The 23,542-nt window shown below is 38.7% G+C and overlaps 1 protein-coding gene across 2 annotated transcripts; it reads left to right on the top strand.

Moving 5' to 3' along the window:
- Positions 1–1,139: 1,139 nt before the first annotated feature.
- Positions 1,140–22,840, top strand: akap10 (A kinase (PRKA) anchor protein 10). 2 transcript variants are annotated; one of them, XM_041802043.1, is made up of 15 exons: positions 1,140–1,362; positions 5,800–5,847; positions 6,326–6,511; positions 11,359–11,850; positions 13,386–13,484; positions 13,608–13,692; positions 13,857–13,980; positions 14,767–14,903; positions 17,200–17,344; positions 17,646–17,813; positions 18,014–18,123; positions 19,342–19,421; positions 20,003–20,055; positions 20,231–20,323; positions 21,686–22,840. In XM_041802043.1, the coding sequence occupies exons 1-15, from the start codon at positions 1,341–1,343 to the stop codon at positions 21,689–21,691; spliced, it is 1,848 nt and encodes a 615-aa protein (XP_041657977.1). In that variant the 5' UTR covers positions 1,140–1,340; the 3' UTR covers positions 21,692–22,840. The 2 variants fall into 2 exon arrangements, with proteins under 2 accessions (XP_041657977.1, XP_041657976.1); XM_041802042.1 differs by having other exon boundaries at positions 19,339–19,421.
- Positions 22,841–23,542: the final 702 nt, after the last annotated feature.

The raw sequence follows: 23,542 nt of genomic DNA, 5'->3' as shown, positions 1-23,542 counted from the left end.
TCAAGTCAATGTATACAACCACAAGATGCTATTGAAATTGTTCTTTAAATGAAAATGATGCAGGCCTTACGCATTTATATGAAACAGGATCGGGGTCCCAACATATAATTTTTTTGACTTTGATACATTTGACTGTATGGAAATGAAGAAAATGGCCATCTTTTTCAACTCTTGGTTTTTGGCCAGAGACAATAAAACTGAAATACAGCACCATTTTTCTTTTTTGGAATTTGCATGAGCAGACTGACTCAGTGACTATCAGTACACAATGACATGAAGGCACTCTGCAATCTGTTGCAGAGTTCTGCACCAGAAAGCTAATATTCCTGTAAAGGGGACAGTTCCTCTGTTCTGATCTTAAATCTGACTTTGACACATACACAAATGCAGGATTTCATAATGTCAAAAGTACAACTCCAATTCCTAAAAAGTAAGGGTGGTGTGTGAAATTAGAACAATGCAATAAATTGCAGTATAAACTCATTTTTTTCACAGTAAAACATGTCAATATATTAGTTCATTTTGAATTTGATCTCTCTAAAAAGTAGGGACAGGGCCATGTTTACCATTGTGTTGCTTCCCTTCTTCTTCTAACAGTCTGTAATCTTCTGGGAAATGAGGAGAACAGTTACTGGAGCTTTAGGAGAGGAATGTTGTTCCATTATTGTCTGATTTAGAATTGTAGATGCTCAACAGTCCTGGGTTTTTATTTGCCAGATTTTTTCATTATGATACTCCAAATGTTTGTTATTGTTAAAGGGTCTGGCCTGAAGACCCAATTCACGCTGTGGTTTAACTCTAAAGTGGATATCTTGATACTCTAGCTATGACCATTCAAACGTAATTTTATTTCTGACACATTTTTTTCACATTAAAAGCCCAAGTGGCAGAATAGCAATAGATGAACTGATAAATAGATTTTCTCCCTGTGGAAGTTTTACTCCATAGCGTCCACAGACAAGTTTAAATAAGGGAACTGCCATGTTAATTTGTACCCGAATCTTGCCTAATAAGTGAATACAATTACCGATTAAAATAAGATAGTGCTTCATTGTTTTTTGCAGAAACAGCTTCCTCTGCTGGCTATGACAGGTAATACAACATTTCCCACAATGCTGCTGCCGCACCAGCCCGGAAGTGGGACGTTTATTGACAATATGGCTGCGGTGCTGGGTTTGGGTTTGTAGAAAAATGTAATTTGACAGCGCTCACCGGGGCAGCGATTATAACCCGTTTCCACCTCAGGAGTGTACGGAACAGATGCATTTGAATGAAGGGAGCCGCGGATAAACGGGACGGAGTCAGTGAGCTGAGGAAACGTCCAGAGAGTCAAACCCGTCATGTCGTTTTTCAAGAGGAAAGGTGAGGAAGAAGCTACCTCTGAGGGTGCAACGTCAACGGCTCCTAACTGCTCTGAGGACCCGGCTGAGAGGAGAGAGAGTACCCTGATAACACAGAAATAATGTGGCGGAGACTGACCGCAGGCAAATTAACTAAGCGGTGTGGTGTTAAATGAATCAGTCAGCCGCTCAAAGCTATAATGTTAACATGTTTAGTTAGCTTAGCGCTGGCCTCTCTATCCTCCCTCTGTTATCTAACCTGGTGTTAGCCTGTTAGGGTGGCACGGAGCTGACAGATTGTACTGCTTAAACACTTATGCGTAGCTAAATATGAATCATAAAGTACCCATTACCGTTTAACAACCCTATTAGCCTCGTTTATCTGCGGTAGCCATCACTGGACCTCAAGAGGGAAGCTGTACGATGACAGCTAGCTAGCTCTGCTTCAGCAGTCTTTGACTGCAGCACAACAGGTTATCAATGGATAGTAAAGTTACAACTCGCACGATAAAAAATAAGAGCAGTTGGTCCACTAAAAATGTTTAACAACATGTACATAACATTAGCAGGTGTTATAACATGCAGCATCATCTTCTGCTAAGGCTTCTGTGAGGAAATTGTTGGTAATGTCAGTTTTGGAGGCTCCTGTGGACAAAATACTTATCATTTCTTAGCTTTTCTCTACATGAACATTTCAGTAACGTGTTTTAGCATTAATCATAACTATATAAAATCACTCATTCTTCCTCCTGAGTGTCTAGTTTACTTTGTTAACCCCTTAAGTATCATACGCTTTAGTTCAGTCTGTTTCATAATCAGTTAATCACATCATAATCACAGAAACTTTAAGTAGCAGTAAAGGAGCTGATCGAATTGGATCTTGACTTTCAACAGTATCAGTCATAAACCACAAAATTACCAGGCATCATTTCAGGCTAAGCCCTCAGAGCTTAAGCTAACAAGTAAAAGAATGGTTTAGGAAAAAGACCTGGCTAATCAGCTTAATATTTTTATGTACTTTATTCAGAGCAACTAGATGTAGGCTGGTGGTGCCACATTGTAATGCTCATTCTCAAGTTTCACATTTACAACTGGCTAAAGATAATCTCAGACCTGTAATACTCATAGCTTCTTACTTCACTTTCTGTTACTATGATATTCAGTTGTGCTTGAAACTATGTAAGGAAGGCTGAAATATTGCTGTTTTGCCAAGGCACATTTAAAGTCACTTAAATCCCCTTTCTTTGTTTTTATGATGCTCAGTTTGAACTCCAGCAGATCGTCTTGACTATGTCTACATGCCTAAATTCTGCCATGTGGTTGGCTGGATAGATATATGTGTTAATAAGCAGTTGAGCAGGAGTACAGTTAGCACTAATTGTAAATATATATAAAACACACATCAATATTAAAACCATCTACAGCCAGTTACACCTAAAGTCGGATCCCTCAAAGTACTTAAAATTGCTCTAAATTTGCCACATAAGGGAAAATATGTCTGTTTCAGTTTAATTAGAATGGACCTGATGTGAATCTCAAATGTGAATGAATACATCATCTATTGCAGTCCATATAGAAACCTATAATGAGGTCCAGATCCTTGATGTATAGCACTAAAAGCCCTGAAAAGTTGTAATAATTACACAAAGGTAGGGTTTGATTCATCACTGATGTATTTTAACAAGTATATTTAAAAATTTAAAAACTACACACAACGTACTGCATGTTCTTGCTGAGCTACTATAGCCAGATAACGGGAGGTCTTTTCATGGAGTATGGTTAGTTCAAACAAGTGTATCTCTTTGCTTTGATAGAAAGTTGACAGATGTGAAGCACATACTGGAGAGGAAGTGATTGTGGAACAATTTTCAACTGAAATCAAAGCTGTAAAAGTGAAAACTGCAGGGGAGGAAGATGTATTTACTCTGGAAATCAGTGCAGTAAATCCACTGTCAACACTGCACACTGTTGCTCATCTTTCTTGGTGGTATTAGTGTTTCTTCACAATGGTCAAAACTGCTGACACAGCAGGTCCTTCAAAAGAGGAAATATAAGAGAGAGAGTGCAGTGATAATGGTCCACAGCAGGACAACACCCATGATTAACAGGAAGTCAGAATACTCACTGGAGTAAATGGTGTTAAAGTATGGGTGAAAGTTGTGGAGGAATAGTATCATCCATTTACGACGAATTAACACTGTAATTCTTTGGTCTTTAGGTTTGTGTGCACTGTTCATTCTGGGGTCATTGGCATACCTCTGATTACTTACAAACTGCATTTTCATTTATCAGTTTTGTTCTCTTGTCCTTCCGTTAAGTTTGTTATACTCTTGTCAGGCCTGCACAGAATTTCTTCTCATCTGTTCTTGTACTGTTACATTTTCTATATTATCTACATAGAACACTACAAGTGTGATTGAATTAATATTTCAATGACCAGAAGTTTAATTTGCACCTCCAGTTATATGAATGTAGTATTTTTTAAATTGCAAGAACAGATCTATTGCAGCAAAGGCTGTCAAAATGATTCCACTACTCATTAATACTTTCTGGCATCGGTCTACAGGTATTTATATCTGTTTTGGGCATTAGGATACCAAGTGGTAATCCTTAATTTGTGTGGGTGTACCTCAAATGTGTACTGAAAACAGTTTGATACCCTCTAGCTCTGACTGGATGCAGAGGTGGTCTGAGATGCTGTTATCAAATCTGGTTTGGTTGCGCAGATGCAACATGCAATGGCAGGCATTAATAATGCCAGTAATGTGGTATGCCTATAGTAAACAAAAAGCGTGGCATTATTTATTTTACTCCAGCCTTGCTTGGAGTGATGAGACTAAGAACTCTTTAGAGATCCAGATTATGTGGCTCAGCTCAGTAGTAAAAGCAGGCCTTTCTGTTCCCAAGTGACTCCAATTAGTACCATTTTAACTTTTTCATATCTTTAAAATAACAATAATAATGGAAAAAACATCCCTTAAATGGGAGCAGGGTCCTGTTGTTCTCAAAAGGAGCCAGCTCTTAGAACCAAGTTATCTGTGAACAACACACCGTGACTCCCTCATAAGTTGTCACCTTGAATTGAGTTTTTATTCCATTTTAGCCTTCACCCACATAGTTTAATTGCTAAATAATATATCACTGGGCCCTTTAAAAGCATGTCCATGACACAGTGAGAGAGAACACCTGGAAAAAAGGACTTATAGCCTCATCCCTTGTTGCTAGTCTGCCCCGTTGATTCTTATTGGCTGCCACTTGCCACTGGCTGCCACCTCACACCAGACACAGGGATACCAAGCCCCAGTAAGAGAGCCACTGAAATGATGTACAGGCTGCTGTTTGCATTAGAAGGGGGAAAGTTTGATCCAATATCAAGTCATCACTGAAGACATATTATTGATGCACAGTTTAGACGTACAAAAATGAAATCACTTGGTATCTGAATGCCCAAGACGCAATGTAAATCTGTTATTGATCAATTAAGAAAGTGTGCTTGCGCTTTTTGATATCTCAAACAATACAGTTCTTAAAAATGGGTGACTATGACTTTTATTTTTATACTGTGATATTGGAACAGATACTGATCTCAACTGATTTTCACTATTATCATATTAAAGATTGAAGTTCTAGTATCATTGGTATCATGGTATCATCAGTTCATTGTTCTGTTAAAAATGTATTGAGATCAAAATTCTGTGTTATTGTACATTGTTTAGCTTTGTACAGCAGAGTATTTTAAATGGATTGTAAAAGATTTTTCTAGTAACAGACAGCTGGCCAATGATGTCTCTCAGCTGTTAATTCACAGCGTTGTCTAAAATGTCTCCTCAAAGAGCATCTTCTGTCCCATTTGTCACTGAAGTGCCTTAAACGCATACTTAGCCTGATCCTTTTATGCAGCAACAGCTTGATTTGCAGATCTGAATGTTGAGTCACTCTGCTGAAAGCTTGTCCCCCTCTGTGCTCTCGTTCCACTGCAGGTTACACATTTCATCTTTTATTTGACAGCTTCAGAGAGGAGTCAGAATCTTTCTTAAACTTGCTGGAACCCACCAGAGCTAATAGACTGCCAAGGTCACAGAAATAACAAGGACTTGTTCAGCATGAAAGCTCTCTCAGTACTGCTTGATATGTAGTGAGTGGGACTGAGGGGGCTTTCATGTACCAACATCAGCTTCTTTTTTATTTCCTCATGTGTGAGTAGCAGCTGGCAAGCAGGCATGCAGTAAATGATTTGTTTGTGTTGTGTCATGGGTGTATTACTTTACTACAGTATGCCATTATGTAATTAGACAGTGCATTCCAGTCTTTCTGGTGACACAACACCATCTCTTAACCTCACACTCTTAGTGGTGATGACTCCTTTGACAGTTTTGTGAGTTGGTCTCACCCTGTTTTATGAATCTGACTGTTGTATGCTTCTCTAGTTACAACTCTCCTCTCATCTTCTTCCCTGCAGCCAAAAGCAAAGAACCAGAGAGAGTGACTGATGCTAAAGCCAATAGAGGTGAGTTCATCGTCGACTCTGAGAAAGTTATGAAACTCTCTGAAGTGTGGTTAGAACTTAAACTTCATTGTTCTCCCAAGGCATTTTTAAAAACAGGATCAATGTTTTCACATCTGGGTGCTTTTAGAGCTGAGATTGACCTTTGCAGGAAGTGATTGAGAGTTTTGCTTTTCTAACGTTGGGTCTTTTTTGTCAAATCAGGCCAATAGTGTTGTCACAAAAACCAACATTTTGACCTCAGGCTAATTAGCCAAACACATTCAGCTCAGAGTCAAACACAGAGCAGTCTGTCTGCTCAAATATCTCACCCCCCCCCCAAAGGCCTCAGCCCACAAACTGTGAGCTCTTTCAAAAACCTGCACTATAAAGACCTTTTCAAACAAGTCACAGTGATGTCATACTTAATTCAGGCCGCTCTCAGCCTAGATATCATTGTATTTTTTTTCTTTCATAACCACCGTTTTCTGTTCGCCTCCAGCCCCAGCCAGCCCTAACTCTCCCTCTCTCGGCCTGAGGAACCACCATGCAATCCAGGAAGCAGCCGGGCCCAGTCATGTGGCCATCAATGCCATCTCGGCCAACATGGACTCGTTCGCCCGCGGACGCACTGCCATCCTCAAGAAGCAGCCAAGCCACATGGAGGCGGCACACTTTGGAGATCTCGGTAAGGAGTCTTTATGTTCATGTTTCTCTGTGTTTAACATAAAACTAGTGCTTTCAATGGATTAATCAATCTTTGAGTTTCTTTGAAAAGTCGGTGGGAAACTTCAGGTAGATCAAAGGTTAAGATGTGAGTCACAGAAAAGGATCTTGTTATGGATTGAAAATGGAAATAAGAACTATAAAGAATGTAAATGTTTGATAAAGCAAGGTGCAGATGACTGTAGACTTGTCTACTGAGCTGTTTGTGAGTTTTTGTAAAGTGAAATGAGAATTAAGGAGCAGTGGTGGACTTATTTTACATCACTGTGGTTGCAGGGAGGAGTTGCAGTGGCTTAACCAAAGTTAACTGAAAGGACAACAAATCATGCAATTGATAATGTTTTTTTTTTTTTTAAATCCATTAATTATGGACCTCAGGGCATAAATGCAGATAGCCCTTGGAATAACATATGGGATGGAACCAGACAATTAAACCTATAGTTTCAGTGTTTATTCCAAAACACATCTAATCTTGTTTATGAAATGTTAGGAGGAGCCTTTTCCTATATTTAAAAAGGTCCAGAGGTAGTGTCTTTCTTTTCTACTTGTCCTAATGTGGTTATAGTTAAAGTGGTTGCAACAGCAAACACAAAACAGTGGAGCAGAGAAAAAAAGGTAAACCAAAGTACCCATTAATCTGCAGATTATTGTAATGTTTGTTTTGTCCATTAAATATAATGTTGAAAACTGCACTTTAAAACTTGGCTGAGCCTAAGTTAGAACGTAAACTTCATTTTTTCCAGTCAACATAAAATCCAAAAGTATTCATGTTATTATCATTCATAATGAAATAAAAGCAGAATATCTACACATAAACAAAGCTGAAGGCAGCTATTTGAGTGTGTTTTGTCAACAAGAGGACAAAGCACTCTATTAAAACAGATACTATTTAAGTTTTTGCAGATCCACTGGTTGTAAAGTTATCCTTGCAGCTCAAGTCGGCGTGTCACAGAATATTGCACTGTGGACAAAAGAGTTGGTACGCCTTCAAAACATTTTAAGAAAGTATTTAACTGAACTGTTATTTTTCCAGGAAGAGCTCCCGTTGAGATACAAAAGTCTCTTACAATGGAGTCCTGGCCAAGGCAGCAGCACAGGAAGTTCCAAACATACTGTATAAGAAACAACAGACCACAAAGATAACATTGATTCAGCAGATCAACAGCAGAAAAACATGTGCACAAACTGCTCAATGATCCTTAATTTTGGTCTTAAAATCTTCAAATCAATAACACGCTCAAGTTTAAGGTGACCCTGTAGATTGGACCAAGATTAAGGAGCAAAAACATTTGAACCTCTTCACCAAAAACAGAGCAGGTTGGAGGATTTCAGACATGGTAAATCCATGAGAATTTGGAGCAAGTCAAAGAATGTAAAGCCAGGCGTACACTGGGGGATTTGAAGCTGACTCTATAAATGTTATGATGAAATATAAGCTCACACAGTTTGAAGAATAGTGTGCAATACAAAACCAACACACAATTTATGTACTCACACTCTACTGTCTGATGGTCGTGCATAACCTGAGTGCTTACACTGTATGAGTTAAGTCAGACTGTCACAAATATCACTGGAGTTCTCTTTGAAAAGTCTCACACACCGAGGTTTAGGACATATCTATTTTCTCATTTTCATGCTTCAGTTGGCAAAATACAGTGGCAAACCTCCTCTCACCATCACATAAACTGCATTGCCAGCAAACACAACTAGCAGCTAGGCAATAACAAATGGAGAGGTAAGAATAATAGGTAGTCATATTTTATAGAAACTGGCAGATAAATCTCTTAAAGACCACTTCATCTTTTTGTTGTGAGAGAATGGAAATTAAACCAGATAAAATTAGTTTCATGAGCTCTTGTTAAACCTTTCAGGGATGACTGGTTTTCATCATAATGTGCAACATTTTTAGGATGCCTTGGTGTGTCTTCTGCACTAACATGACTTAAACAACATACTGTTGTGCAAGTGGCAAACATACCTTCAACAATCACCCAAGCATTCTTGAGTCCATGTGTGTGATGCTCTCCTTTCTCTCTCATGTCTCCCGCTCTTTATCAGAGGCTCTGCTAAAAAAAGATTCTGTGTATGTTCTGTGACTGCCGTGACATGAGGCAGTGAAAAAAGCAGTGTGGCACGTGTTAATGACAGCGGTGGTGGGAATTTCAAGAGCCCAGTGTGTTTTTTTTGGAAAATACCTGGTGTGAGTCAGACGGAGGTAGAGGAACCTGTGCTGCAGCCTGGACAGCAATGTCTGAATGAAACTCACCAGGCAGGGGGTAATAATTCATGTCTAGGCTGTGGTTTTCAAAGAAAAGGGAGGAAGCAAGGGTGGAGACAAAGCAGGCTGGTTTCTGTGTAGGCAGACATGACGGTTCAACTTTAAGACAGGGCTAGTCTGAGTTTGAAAAAATGTTGTTTTTTTTCAGGTGAGAGGTTGAAGGAGGACAAAAATTAAGTTGGACATGATCATGTGACTTCTTTTGTCTCTCTAAAAGTTGCATTGAGATTGAACAGATGTGGAGCACTTTGACTCTTATAACGTATGCTCATGAGATGTGCCCTTTTTGCAGACACAGATTTTGCAATATTCGCTCTGATTTCAACAAGTTTTTGTACTAAGTTTTCCTTTACTCTGATCCTAAGAAATCTGAAGGCTGATTGATTCACTCTGCAGACTCTGTGATAACTTTTAAAGAATTATTTAGTCTTCAAAGGGCAAACATATCAGCATGAAGCCTTAGCCTACGCTTTAGTCTGACTACAGCTGATGCACTGTGACTCATTATCACAGCTCACAATCTTGTTTGTTTTTTTCTAGTAATGTATGTGTTTTCAGTCCCTCAGGATGGTGAATGTTATTCTAACAGGTTTTATTTGAGACTTGTGAAGACATGGATGTTGCAAATTAGCATTCGCTATAAACACTATGATGGCTGCTCTAGGTTGTCTATGTATACTGCATCTGTCCCTAACAAACTGAACATAAATAAATAAATGTAGTTACATAGCATACCTTAAGTTGTGAGATATGATACTAGCAAAATCAAATGAAATCAGCTGTACTTTTAATTGCAACAAAAATGGAGCCTTAGGCACTCTATATTTGTGCATTCTTTGTTTTTAATTACCTTAAATGGAAAACCACGATCAATTTTTAAAAAGTTCTTTAGCTTTTCAGTATTATATATCATTGAAATACCAGAGATTGTATACATGCGGAACATGTGGTATCAAAAAGTACTGAGGTACTGAGGCGACAGTCAAATTCAGACATACACTGTATGCACAAAAGTATTCAAACACCTGACCATTACACCTATAGGGACTGTAATGGCATTGTATTCAAATTACACATACTATGACATTGCGTTGCTCTCCCTTTTGCAGCTATAATAGCCTCCACTCTTTTGGAAGGCTTTCTAAAAGATTTTGGAGTGTTTCTGTGGGAATTGTTGCCCATTCATACTGTAGAGCATTTATGAGGTTGGACTCTAATGTTGGACGAGAAGCCTGGCTCGATATCTCTGTTCTAGTTCATCACAAAGGTGCTCAGTGGGGTTGAAGTCAGGGCTCTGTGTCAGCCAGTCAAGTTCTTCCACACTAGACTCATCAAATCATGTCTTTATAGTCATTGCTTTGTGCACTGGGGCACAGTCATGTTGGAATAGAAACAGGCCTTCCCCAAACTGTTGCCACACAGTTGGAAGCATAGCATTGTCCAAACGTCTTAGTATGCTGAAGCATTAAGACTGATAACTAAATTTACCCGTTTTGGGTGATTTGTTGCTGAGGTATTAAATCAAGTCTTGATATTGTTTGATTGTTACTAGAATCATATTCAATTCAAAATCCTGTTACTCCTCTTGCTGCTGACCACCTCATGTGTGCATTAATGACACAATATGGCCAGGCAACACAGATGTTGTTGACGTGCTATTCTCAAAAGTTTGTCTGGGTTTAATCATGTGTGAAATTGCAAATTTGAAAGCTACAGACAGTGAGAAAGAAAGAAGAAAAATCAAAAGACTTCAAAACAAAAATCCTGGAGTTTAAATTCAGCTCACAGGGTAGCCCTCAGCCTGGACCAAATTATCTGCTCAAATAAGAAAGCTGAAAACAGAAAATCCACTTTTTTTTCTTTATCTCCCACTCCATGTTGCAGCCACCATTATTATCATTTATATTTTTCATCCTGCTAGTTTGACAGTTCAGAGCTGTAAATATAGAAACTGTGCTGCTCAGGCTGTACTTAAAGTCAAACACTACAGTGGTTAATGTGGACTTAAGAGATCAATCTTATTGTTGGTTCAATGCAGGGATTTACTCTTAAGTCTTCTGAAAAAAATTCAAGTGTTTAAAAGGAGGTGATTCTGCTGATTAGAGTCATTTTTTAGTGAATTTTTGCAAATTTTATAATATACTTATTGCTTGGATCACACCATTCATAGTTTTAAAAGTGCTTGTCTAGAATGACCCAAACAGCTGCAATGACGACTAGTTGTGAAGTGAGAGAAGATGATTACTCATCCACAGACAAGCAACAATACTGTAAACATTGTATATTGAGTGCTTTCTGCTAGACAAATAACATAATGACACCTTGTCTAGATAACTCCAGACTTGTTTTTTGCATCGTTTGTTCTGTAAAAAAGCTTCAGCATGGCACATATAAGAAAAGATAATTTAATATAGGTGTATCTGTCATTGGCCCATATGATCTGATAATGTACTGACTGATATGCCTTTATATTTTAAGCCCCTGTTTGCCTCTGTTAGGTGATTGTTTTATTGTGTTTTTTTGTGTTTCAGGTCATTCCAGTGTGAACTATCACCCTCAGGAGACTCGCTCTCGGCTGTCAAAGACAGTAGACCAAGTCCTCCGAGACAATGTGGCGATACCCCACTACATGCATTTCATGGACCTACGGAGTGCAGACCACCTGGTCCGCTTCTGGTTAGAGGCAGAGAGTTTCCGCTCCACCAGCTGGTCCCGGGTCCGAGCGCACAGCCTGAACTCTGTCAAACAAAGCACGCTGGCTGAGCCTGTCCCAGCCTCTCCGGACGGCTCGGAGCTCCCAGGACTTAATGAAAATACACCCAACGCCCTGTCCCGGGACAGCAGCAGAGAACGATCAGCAATGCAGTCAGAACAGCAGGACTCCCCCACCACAGACTCAGGCCTCAGACCTGGCACTCCGAGAGCAGATACCCCAAGCAGACAGACCCCCTCCAGGACAGGGACTCCCTTCAAAGCGCAGGCAAACAGCACTCTGAGGGCCCTCTCTGACAAACTCATGAAGAGTGAGTATAAGCCATTTTGTCTTTTATGTTTTTTTTATGTCTATACCTAATTAGCTGCTCAATCCATTTGAAATTCAGATGGTTTTTTGTTTTGTTTTGTTTGACTTATGGCCAGTACATCATGTTATTTAATCAGCAACAAAAATAATCATAAAAGGATGTTTTTTAAACTACTTTATTTTTGGAAGTTAGAAGAGCTTTGTAAGTACTAATTTATCTTTGCTAGTAATTATAACTCCATTTGTCCAGCACTTCTAAAAGCAATGGTTTACAAAGTGCTTTAACAATAAGCAAGGCATACATAAAACAAAGAAAGGAACAAAAAAAGGCAGACAAAAATCCCAAAATCAGAGGAGTCCATGAGAAATTTGGCCATTATTAACCCAAACTTGATAAGAACACGGGACACATTAAAAGATCTCAAGGACATATCATGTGAAGCTAAACTGATTTATTTTGCTTTTTCTCTGATGCTTTCTCGGTGACAGCTCAAACCCTTACTGAAGTTTTTATATTGTGTGTTATTTGGAAGATAACCCTCAGTTTTGACTTGATTTTAAAAGCTTTGAGCATTACAATGTTAAAGCACATCATTGCTCAACAGTGGTTTGTGCTATGGCTCAACAAAAAGGTCAGTTCTAAAGGGGGGTAAAAATTCTGACCCTGGTGGTTTTAGGTTTTTGTGAAATAATTTTGTGTCTGTGCTAAGTAAAATAATGTTAGCATTCAAAAATAAAACTAGGATGTTTGGGAAAGCTGTGTTAAAATGTTTTGCTCTGTATATTTTTGGGGCATTTTATGTCATTAGTAATCAGACGTAAGAGAGTGATTTTATTGGGAGGAGAGAGAAGAAGACAAGCCACAAATGGCCAGGATTCAAACCCAGTATGGTCAAGAGGACTGTGGCCTTCATACATGGGGTGCATGTATGAACCACCATACGTGAATGTCATTGTGTTTTATTTTTCCTTTCTTTTTTTTTTTTAAGCATTAAATCAGCTGTTAATCACTTTCTTCGACAAATACCCTGCAGCAGTTGCTTCTCAAGCACTTGGTCTTTTTGCTGCTGATCCCTTTTTGCCCTTGTATTTCACAAAATTAATCAATATTGATTCAATCTGTTAGAAACTCTTTACAGAAACTCTGATGCATTCTTTTAGTGTTAAGTTTTTTAATTGTGCTATCAGAAACAGCAGTGTCTTGCTGATTTGGGATAGGGATAGTTCTCGAGTGGAAATTTGTGTTAAGAAAGGCACTATCTGCACAACATTTACCCTTTTGATTTGATGCTCGACTTCATCATCTACTGAATGCTATATTTAATGTATGATGATGAGATGCCCTCCCTTTTCACCCTCATTTCAAGGCTTTAGGAGTAGATAACTCAAGAACTATTACTGACAGGAACATGTTTTGACAACCTATTTGGCTTTTGATTTTTAGTTATGTCAGTTTTTCTTTAGGAAACTACACCCTAAAATATCCTTTCATGGATAAAAACACTAGATGATCATCTCCATCTCTGGGATTTTCAGGTATAGAGACAGATGCAGTCACCATCTTCACCAGGTACATTTCTCCAGATGCTGTGAGGCCGATCCCCATCACAGAGCAGATCAGAAACGACATTGTTGGTAAGATACAGACACCATTTAAAAATCCGACTCCATACTTTTCTACTTTTCTGTGTTTTTTTTTTTTTGGTCAATCTGATTGATGGCCTTAAGTGTGATAATGTTCCCGTGTTTCCTCTGCAGCCAAGATCTGTGGAGAGGACGGCATGGTGGACCCAAACTGCTTTGTCATTGCTCAATCGGTGGTCTGCAGCATCTTAGAGCAACAGTGAGTGCCTGTTTATTCATTTTCTAAAGGATTAAACCATCACATGGAAGCATTGCTGCCTGACTCTTGGATTAAAATATAGCGACTGTCCTTTGACGTTTCATCACCTCATCTTCCTCAGTAGCAGCAGCTGTGTTTATGTCCCACTCGCTCTTTGGTTTCAGGCACTTTACAGAGTTCCTGCGGAGCCATCATTTCTGTAAATACCAGATTGAAGTGTTGACGAGTGGCTCTGTGTTTCTGGCTGACATCTTGTTCTGTGAGTCAGCTCTCTTCTACTTCTCTGAGGTGAGTGAGCTCAGTGGCTCCAAAAAACATCATTTATTTAAGGTACATCATTAAAGACACATTTTTACTGCAGTGCTTTAAACCCTGCTGATTCATATTACATACTTGTACACTCTTGCTGCTACCACAAAACTGGCTCTAAAAGTGTGTTTATCTCTGGAAAAAAAAGTGATGTAAAATGGTCCCAAGGATGTTTTTTTTCTTCAATCCAATCATCTATCTAGGCACGTATTTGGTATGAAATTGTATGGAATTAAATTCTGCAGTGAGTAAGAGCGTGGAATTATCATTGGTTTCAGACTGCTGCACTGACAGTATTATGATTTACTTGCAATTGCATTTGTATAAAGCATTAATCAAACCTTTTTAACCACTTCAAAACTTGTTTAACATAAATGAGTTATGCAGTATGTAGACAAGTAGATGGATTATCTTAAAATGTACTTACTGTTGTTTCAGTGGAAAGAGTAAATACATAGGCCTATAGTCACTTAGGAAATAAATGTTCTTATTCAAAAATTGTTCCTACATAGTATACTTGCAGCTACTTGTTCAGATATTTTCTTGTAAAGAAAGTCTTACAGATGCCTGGGAACATTTGGAGAAATAAAAATGAAACTTTGTAGGAACCTTGACCCATAGTTATGTCTCTGAAATGACTGGTAACTCCATCCACACTGAAAACAGAGTGTAAAAGAGTAAGCATTTTGTATTCTACAGTCTGTAATAGATCCTGATATGAAATATTTTTTCTTTGCATTTTGTTCTCTGTCTCCTCTCTTGCAGTACATGGAAAAGGAGGAGGCCATGAATGTACTGCAGTTCTGGCTGGCAGCTGACAACTTCCAGAACCAGCTTGCAGCTAAAAAAGGCCAGTATGATGGCCAGGAGGCTCAAAATGATGCCATGATCCTTTACGACAAGTACGTGTTCATTGAGCTTCTCTTCAGTCTCCTTTCCCACTCATTAAGATTTAGTAGAGATTAAGTGATTTTATACTTGGAATTTGTTTTTATTTTGTATCCTTAAGTCCATTTAGCTTCAGAACAGATCTTTAAATTGTATGGGAGTGAACATAAACAGTAGAGAAAGAACATGTTATTGTTTATGAATCATATTGCTCCAGCTGTTCAGGACTTTTTGATCCCCCCTGTTTAAAAAAACAACTGTTTTTAATTCTTGACTGGATACTGAAAAGCTCTGCTCTTTCAAACTTATTTGCATCACCATAGTTCAAAAAGACATGAACTGACTTTGTGATGATAAGTGGAAAGAACAACTCAATATATCCCCTGTGGTCTTGTATGAATAAAACAAACCATAGTCAATTTGCTCCTGTGATTATAAAACACAGCTTTTCCGTCAGATAGACCATATCAGACAACGAGGAAGTTGCAGCTTCACTGTGCTTCAGCAGCAAAGGCAGCCTTTTGTAATTTTAATCTGTATCACATATTCAAAGTAGTTAGTCATCTGTACAAAAGCAAAAGATTCACACATAGCTGCATAATTATTCCAGTGACTTATTTAGCTATATTTTGAAATCTGATTTTTCATTGTTGTTCAGGAATATCACTGTGGATACTATTTCATATTAAAGTTTATAATTACTCTGATGGCATTGCTTGTTATTAACTCCACCTCTTTACATAAAAACACTTTAAACTGAAAATGAAAGCCCAGAAGTACAACTTTCCTGACATCACATATTTTCTGCGATATTGTGCCTTGTTTTTTTCTTGCAAACAGTAAATGCAGATCTGCTTGATTGGGATGTTGATGTTCTAGTGGTTAAGTTGCTCCCCATATATGGAGGATATAGCCCTCTAATAGTGTGTTTTTATATGCAACACCAGCTCAGCTCAGCTCAGTTCTTCCCAGTTTTGGAACTAGGCCATTTGTTTTCCATTAGAAAATGCACTTTACTTCCTTCATGGGGTAGGCAGGTTGTCATAGTTGTGGTGGTGCCTACCTGCAGTGACGTCCAACACAAAAACAATGCAGTACATCAAAAGGATAGTGTATCTGGTTCTCGGTCTGTGGCTTTTTGTCACAAGGAAGAAGACAAGTTTTGTTCCAGAGATGGTTTCAAGCAGCGAGACAAAATACTGTTGAAAAGTACAGGAGAGTTTGGAGAATCATACAGCTGCACGCTGAGAGGGGTTTGATTCTTGCATGGGACACTTTTGACACTCCTGGTGACAATTATCTCTGGCATCTCACTGGTCTGCGGTGTCTTGACTTCACATTTTAGTATTGGCTGAACTTGCTTGGAACCTTGCAAGAGGTGATAACAAAAAATAAGTACCAGGTACATTCTCTAATAGAAAAACAAAACAACCAAATAAAGCTGAGACGAGCTGGGTCAGCACCACATAGTGGAAAACCACCATAATCAGTCGACCAAGTACAAGTGTGACCTGTGACTCCTCTCACTGACGTTATTCACCACCTTCTCTCCTGAATAATCTATCCATTGAATTTTTCAGTTAAAGGGAAAGCCCTAAAATAAAAATCTAAAAAAAAACAAACAAAATAAAATTGTTCCAATTGAACAAAGGTGTGCATTATCACACATCTCAACTATAGGGAAAAAACTGCAGGTAAATATGAAACTTTCATGGATAAAAGTTTAAATGTAGTTTCAGAGTAATCATATTTTTTTATACTCAGCGTTTCCAGGAAAAGCATATGGGTTTCTGTTTGTAAAACAATACTAAAAATACAGGCTGTAATCTATAGAAACATTAAAATTTATTTTACAGTATTTTAAACAGTGGTCATGTAATTTTATTGTGAAAGTCTGTCCAACCATTCAAGTTATTTCACTGACAACTTTCCCCTTTTTAACCATTTATTTCCTTGTATACTTTGACAGGTTTATTTTAGCCTAGATCACTCCCCTCTAGCCTGTGTGGATGTATGTATGAGCTCCACTTATCTATAGTAATAGGATTCATATGGCAGCTTGCTGTAAGGTAACCCTGTTTCTCGACCTACTTCTTTAACATCCCTGTTTGAAGCTTTCCTCTGACAAGAGGCTGTTGTTACAGGGTATTGCAGCACTTCCCTCTCATTTTAAGAGACAATTATTTTAGTTAATAAAATGTGTGGTTTCCTGATTTGTTTATTGTTTTATTATTTCTGGTTATTTCTTTAACTCTTAGCATCGATGCCTTCATAAAAATTGAGTTGTTAATACCTCTGTATCCTCTCCAGGTATTTCTCACTCCAGGCCACAAATCCTTTGGGCTTTGGTGACTCTGTGCGGATGGAGATAGAGTCGAACATCTGCCGAGAGGGAGGGCCGCTCCCCAACTGTTTCACCACTCCACTCAGACAGGCCTGGACCACCATGGAGAAGGTCAGACTCTCACACGAGAATTTTTCATCGACAATATGACTCCTCTCTCATACTCTGCCATGCTCTTTCATAAGGGAAAACAAAGTAAATCTCTTGGATCTGTCTAGAGATATTGTGTTGGAAGTCACTAAATATTCTCCCTGTACACCACTGACGTGTGGTTTAATATTTGATCAAATGAAAGCTGAACATTGTTGGTAGCACTTAAAGGTCAATAACAGACCTGTGTATTATGTACCTAAAAGAATATCTCAGAGCTCATTATTAACTCATAGACTTCGCTGTTGTTTTCGTTCTTCAGGTCTACATGCCTGGCTTCCTGTCTAGCAACCTTTACTACAAATACCTGAGTGACCTCATCAACTCTGTGCGGGCGGACGAGTTTGTGAATGTCAGCACTTTGGGTCAGGGCGGGCAGGCGGACAATGACCGGTCAAGTTCAAATGCCAGCGAGAGCTCTCAGACTCAGGTGACCCCACCTTTAAACTTCAACCCTAATATTCAGACCCAGAGGGCATGCTCCTCTGTCTGCTGACATTTACACGTCTCAGATAACAGATATTTCTGTTAATGCTAAAGGTTGAGGGCGTCCTTGTTGTTTTGTTGTCTGCAAAGGAAAAGACGCACCTGTAATGGTTCCAGCATTTGTTCATGGTTTCTTCTTCACAGCAAGGGACCAAAAAAGCAGCGATCAAGATCCTGAAAAACTTCGACGAGGCAATCACGGTGGACGTTGCCAGCTTGGACCCTGAGTCTCTGTACCAGCGGCCGTATGCTGGGTGAGATTGATGTTTTGTATTCTTAACAAGCTGAAACGATCTGATGAGCAGAATCTATGAGAGTTCATTGTTACCAAACTAAAGAACCATATATGCCTTTATAAGGGGCGTCTGTTATTTTCATCATCCATAGTATAAAAAAAGTAACAACACTTAAGTAAAAAAAACACCTATTTTATGGGACAATTGAGAAAGAATCCACCAAAAATTGCTAGTAAACTCTTGCACAGTGTTTAAATTGCACAAATACATTGATAATGTTTTTGTACCAAGTCAAGTTTAATTACAAAGAACATGTAAAAGACTATATGTTCAATATAAAATGTAGTAAGATAGAAGTAGTGGAAAGAGACAGACTAGGGATTCAAAAATGTTGACATACTGGGCAAATCTTATACAGATAGAGAGATTGTTCCATTATTTGGGAGCAGCCACTACAAAGGCTTAAAATCCCTTCTTTAAAAAAAAAATAGATCCCTACAGTTTTTGAGTTTTGATATTGGGAAATCTAGGAGCAGCTGGTTTGCTGACTGAGTGGTTGAGCTGGGGTTTGGTAGTGCAGGTGGTCAAGATACACTGGTGCTAGTCCATTTAAAACCTTAAAAACAACCAAAGTTAAATATGTGTCTTTTAAACTACCAGTCTGAAAGCATCGAGGATGTGATTCTTTTAATACAAATATATTATGGACAGAAGAGTTGACAGCTTGAATCATGGATATTTATATAATTCACACATTTAAGAGGGACTGGTTAATGAAATAAAAATTTCAGCCAACCCACAAACTAAATAGAGAAATTTTGAAGCTCTGTCTGGGCTCTATGTCTTTCTTAAGCATAAGAGTGTGCCCCAATGATCTTTATCATCTAGTTCCCATGATGTTTTCTCTTATGTTCGTCTGCTTTTTTCTTTGATTTGCCATAGCTAGGATTTCATGTATGCATCTTCTCTGCTTTTATTGACTACCTTGTAAAATTTTCACGAGCATGTTTAAAATAACACAAAAATCACTTGGCGTGGTGGTGTTATTGAAAGATTAAGTTCTACTCTGTCAACCTCCCCCCACTTGTATTCCCCCAATAACACAACCCTCATGTTTGCTGTTAATGAAAGAACACAGACATTAATGGGACAGTGTTTGATTGTTATGTTAACATTTAGCTCAGTTTTGTACTGCTCTCTATCTGCTGTCTTCACCCTCTTCTGTCTGCTCAGAAGGATGACGTTCGGAAAGGTGAACGAGTTGGGTCAGTTTATCAGGGAGGCCGAGCCAGAGCCGGACGTCAAGAAATCCAAAGGTATGATACTCTACCACTCCTCTTTTCTTCTTGATCATCTCTCTCTGTCTTGTTACTCTCTTTTAGTTTGTACCCTCAGTCAGTCATATTTTATCGTATTCCTCTTTTCTGTGATGAAATACATCTCTGTGCCTATGAATATAAACCTCATCTAGCAGCTGCTCCAGCTCTCCTCACGGCTCATAGCCTTCTGAAATATTAAATAACAATAACCTCCTCCTGTGAGAAAAACAGCCTCCACCACTCTTTAGATCAAACATTATACAAATTCTTTATTTATCATGTCATGGAGGGCTTTCTCTTTTATTAGAATAAAGTACCAGCCGTTTTTGCAGTGAAATTTGCAGTCTAAATGTCAGCTTTAATGCTGTTAACTGCCAGCTGGTGAAGTATTATTCACATCTCAGCAGCAGTGTCTAATAAAGCACTAACTGCTTACATATTTCAGGATTAACTCTCCCTGTGAGGGTCCCATTAGTCTGCAGTTTGCAGCAGATTATTTGTTCTGATTAGTTCAATATTTGTGCTCTCTAGTGGAGTCTCTTTGTCTCACTCAGCCATTTCTCTCTCCTTTTATTTAGGCTCCATGTTTTCTCAAGCCATGAAGAAGTGGGTCCAAGGAAACTCAGACGAGGTGAGGCCACACGATGTTAAAATATTCATAAATTATTCAGAGCGCTGAGACAGACGGGAAGGCTCTCAGTGGCATGTATTCACATGCACCCTGTGACACCAGTCCATGTTGTATGATTTATTAAAGGCTGTGGTGAGCTAAAGTTAATGTTTGTGCTCTGACTCTTACCATAAAGGCTCAGGAGGAGATGGCATGGCAGATCGCAAAGATGATCGTCAATGACGTCGTCCAGCAGTCGAACCACGACAGCCCCGCCAAATCAACAAAGGTATGAAAGCTCACTCTCTGTCCTGAACAGGGATGTTTGAAACAGTTAGAAACAGGATTTAACTTGACCAGTTTCTTCAGTATGAGAAATCAACCCACAAGAATTTTAGAATTAGTGTTTTTTATTATAGTAATAAACTAAAGGACTTTGCAAACCAGATCGTTTATCAATTTTTCAAAAGTTTTGCTTCTAACAGGTACACATCTGACCAATCATAATGTAAGACAGTTTTAAGGCTGATGAAACAGAGGAGCAAAAACTCTGTCCTCTTCATGACACTTAACAGTAAGAAGTGAAGTTTTCCTTGTCATACAACTTTTTGTCTCTTGTCCACGCTGAGATAATAATGTCTTCAGTATAATATTAGCCTAGTCAGCGATCGAACAGACAACAGGCAGCCCAAGACATCTACAGTAAAATGAATAGACCAAACAAACTATCCACACATTTAAACCTGTTAACAACCAAACAGGACTGCACTCAGATAATTTATTTGACCGCAAAGTATTACTATTATAATTAACTAATCTTACAACTATAACTGGTGGCGTGTCTGTGTGCCCCTCTGTCTGTCTTTTTATGTCGATTTTCATGCCACACGACTTCTTGGGTGCACTGGTTCGAAATTGGTGCCATGAAAAATCATAAATACGTACAAATTTCTATTAAATACTAAGTGTTTACACCTTTTGCTTTAGTTTAACCCCCCCCCCCAGCCCAGTACATCAGTTCCCGTGTATAACATGTATGCTCATAATGCCGAAGAGGACATGGCCTTTGCTCTCAAACACACACACTAAAGAAGTACGACGGGCTGATGATGAGTCTGCTGTAGAGGGCTGCATTGGGAGTGGGATCCCATGGGTCCCACAGAACTTGACACAGATCTTGCAGGAGCGGGGCGGTTTTAATGTTGCTGCGGGTACCATAACATCAATTTTATGTATTGGAGAGCAAGTTTTTACTTTGATGGAATCAAACAAATCAACTAGAAGATTGTATTTTTGCTGTCCTTTTGCAGTGCAACCACAGCAATGCCAGTCTGTGGGTGAATTTTTCATCTATTACTGAGTGAAAGTGACAGCTGGAAAATAACTTGACTTTGTCGAAACACTCTTTTCCAAGCAAATTGGCCTTATTGTTTTAAGCATCTAATGACAAGGGCAGTAATAGCATGGCATTAATAGGGTAAAGATGAGTCTATTGTCTGAAAGCCGATGAAAGTGCACTGCAGTTTTTATGATGCACAAACTCTCTAGAGATCAGACAGTTTTGTTTACGCTGACTGATTCATTCTTTAGTAAAATTGTGGAGTGCAGGGCTGATTTCTCCTCTAAGTGTTTTCTTTCTCTGTTTCTACAGTTATGACCCCACTGAGAAACCAAAGGATGGTCACTCCCTACAGACGCTGGCTGTTCACAGAGTTCACCCCGCAATGAACTGCAAAATGAACAAGACTTTTTATCACCTCCCCAAGCACCATGTGTGTGAAAGAATGTCTGAGTGAGAGATGAGTGATTGTTCACGCATGGGATACTGGGAAAGTTGAAGTCCATCATTCTTCCAATCTTCCAACTCTCTAACACTATAAAGGTACAGGTGCTTTGCTTTATTTTGTGTCTGTATAAAATAAAGCATAGCCTGACGCTCTGAATCAGCTGGAGGAGGTTTCTCCTGATGAAGGAAGCATTCATCCTGAAGTAAGAGGAAGCATCATCAGTCAGGACCGTCACTGCTTCGCTTCAGCCATGCTGTCTGAAACATGTGATTCTCATGTCGGACTAATGGAGGGTGTGACGAAGGCTGAATGACCCTGACTCTGTCATGACACCCCTCCCCACACCTTTTAAAACCATTCCTTGTTTTTAGATGAAGCCCTCTCTTTAAGGTCAGCCGCTTTAGGCCTCGCAAATGTACAGTTTTTTTGCAAACGCTCCCCTCAGCCTGCCTGGAGTAGTTGAGTCTTCTGCTCGCTGGCTTGTGCTCTACTACCTTGAACATTATACGTACTGTAGATGACTGGAAGTGTGACAGTGGCGCAGAAGAAGAGCTGATTCGGTTCTTGGACAGGCTGACCTCCTCTATGACCTCCTGGCACTGGCACCTTACTGTGCATAGAAGAAGAATTACTCCCTTAAAGAACTTAAGTGCTCCGATTGTGTTGGAAAACTCCAGACTCCATGTCGTAAATGTTCTATAAATATACAGTATAAATATATATATGTAGATTTCTGGTTTACCCCATATATTAATGTTAGTCTTTTTTTATGGTGATCGCTGATTTTTTTTAATGCATCACTGAAACAACCGTCAGTGGTGAGCTGACTGTTAAACTGGAAAGTGTGCTCAGTGAAATAAATCTTTTTTTAAATTTGTTTTGAGCCTTACCAAGACGTGGAAATAAAACCAGAAAAGACTCTTGGTACTATGTACCACTAATGTTTTCTGACATGTATGTGTACTTAATCTATAATATATTTAAATTGTGTTTGATTTAAATACATATATTATAAAATGGTTTTGTCTGTCCTTTGTTTTTTTTTTCTGTGGCTTATTGAGCTGAAGTGTGTAAACTGCCTGCACGCTGCGGGCTAGTTTGACACAGAATCGTGTCTTATGTTTACAAGGTGGATTTGGATCAGCTTTAACCTCTTATGACCCCACATGTACATATGAGGACATTACATTTGGCCTTTCCTACAACGTAGTTCTAATTTCTGCAGTGAGAATTTCTTGTCCAGAAGGCCCATTGAGGTTTAAGTAATTTGCTTGAAATTTTCATGTAAATTTGAGTTTTTTTGAAATATATTTTTTTGAGAATTTGCTTGGAAATTGTCAAAGTACTTCTTGGAAATTTGGGAACAGGTCACAATATTTTTTAATTTTTCATTGGAAATTTTGGGGTAAATTTGCTCTGAATTTTCAGGAAAATTTGGGAAATTCATTTTTAAATTTTGTGGGAATTTGATTTGAATTTTAAAAGAAATTTGCTTTGAACTTTGTAGGCATTTTTATTAAAATTTGCAAATTCCCTTTGTAAATTTGGGGAATTTGATTGGGATTTGGGGGGGATTGTCCTTTGAAATTTTCAAGAATATGGAAATTTCAGTGAATTTCTTTGGATGTTTTGGAGTAAACTTTGGGGAATTTATTTGTAATTTATTTGTAATTTGCTAAGAAATTTTAGAGGAAATTTGTCTGAAAATTATTCCGAAATGT

This window comes from Cheilinus undulatus, linkage group 12 (genome assembly GCF_018320785.1).
Source record: "Cheilinus undulatus linkage group 12, ASM1832078v1, whole genome shotgun sequence".
Lineage (NCBI taxonomy): Eukaryota > Metazoa > Chordata > Actinopteri > Labriformes > Labridae > Cheilinus > Cheilinus undulatus.
The sequence above is the reverse complement of the archived record's forward strand: the minus strand, read 5'-3'. Positions and strand labels throughout refer to the sequence as shown.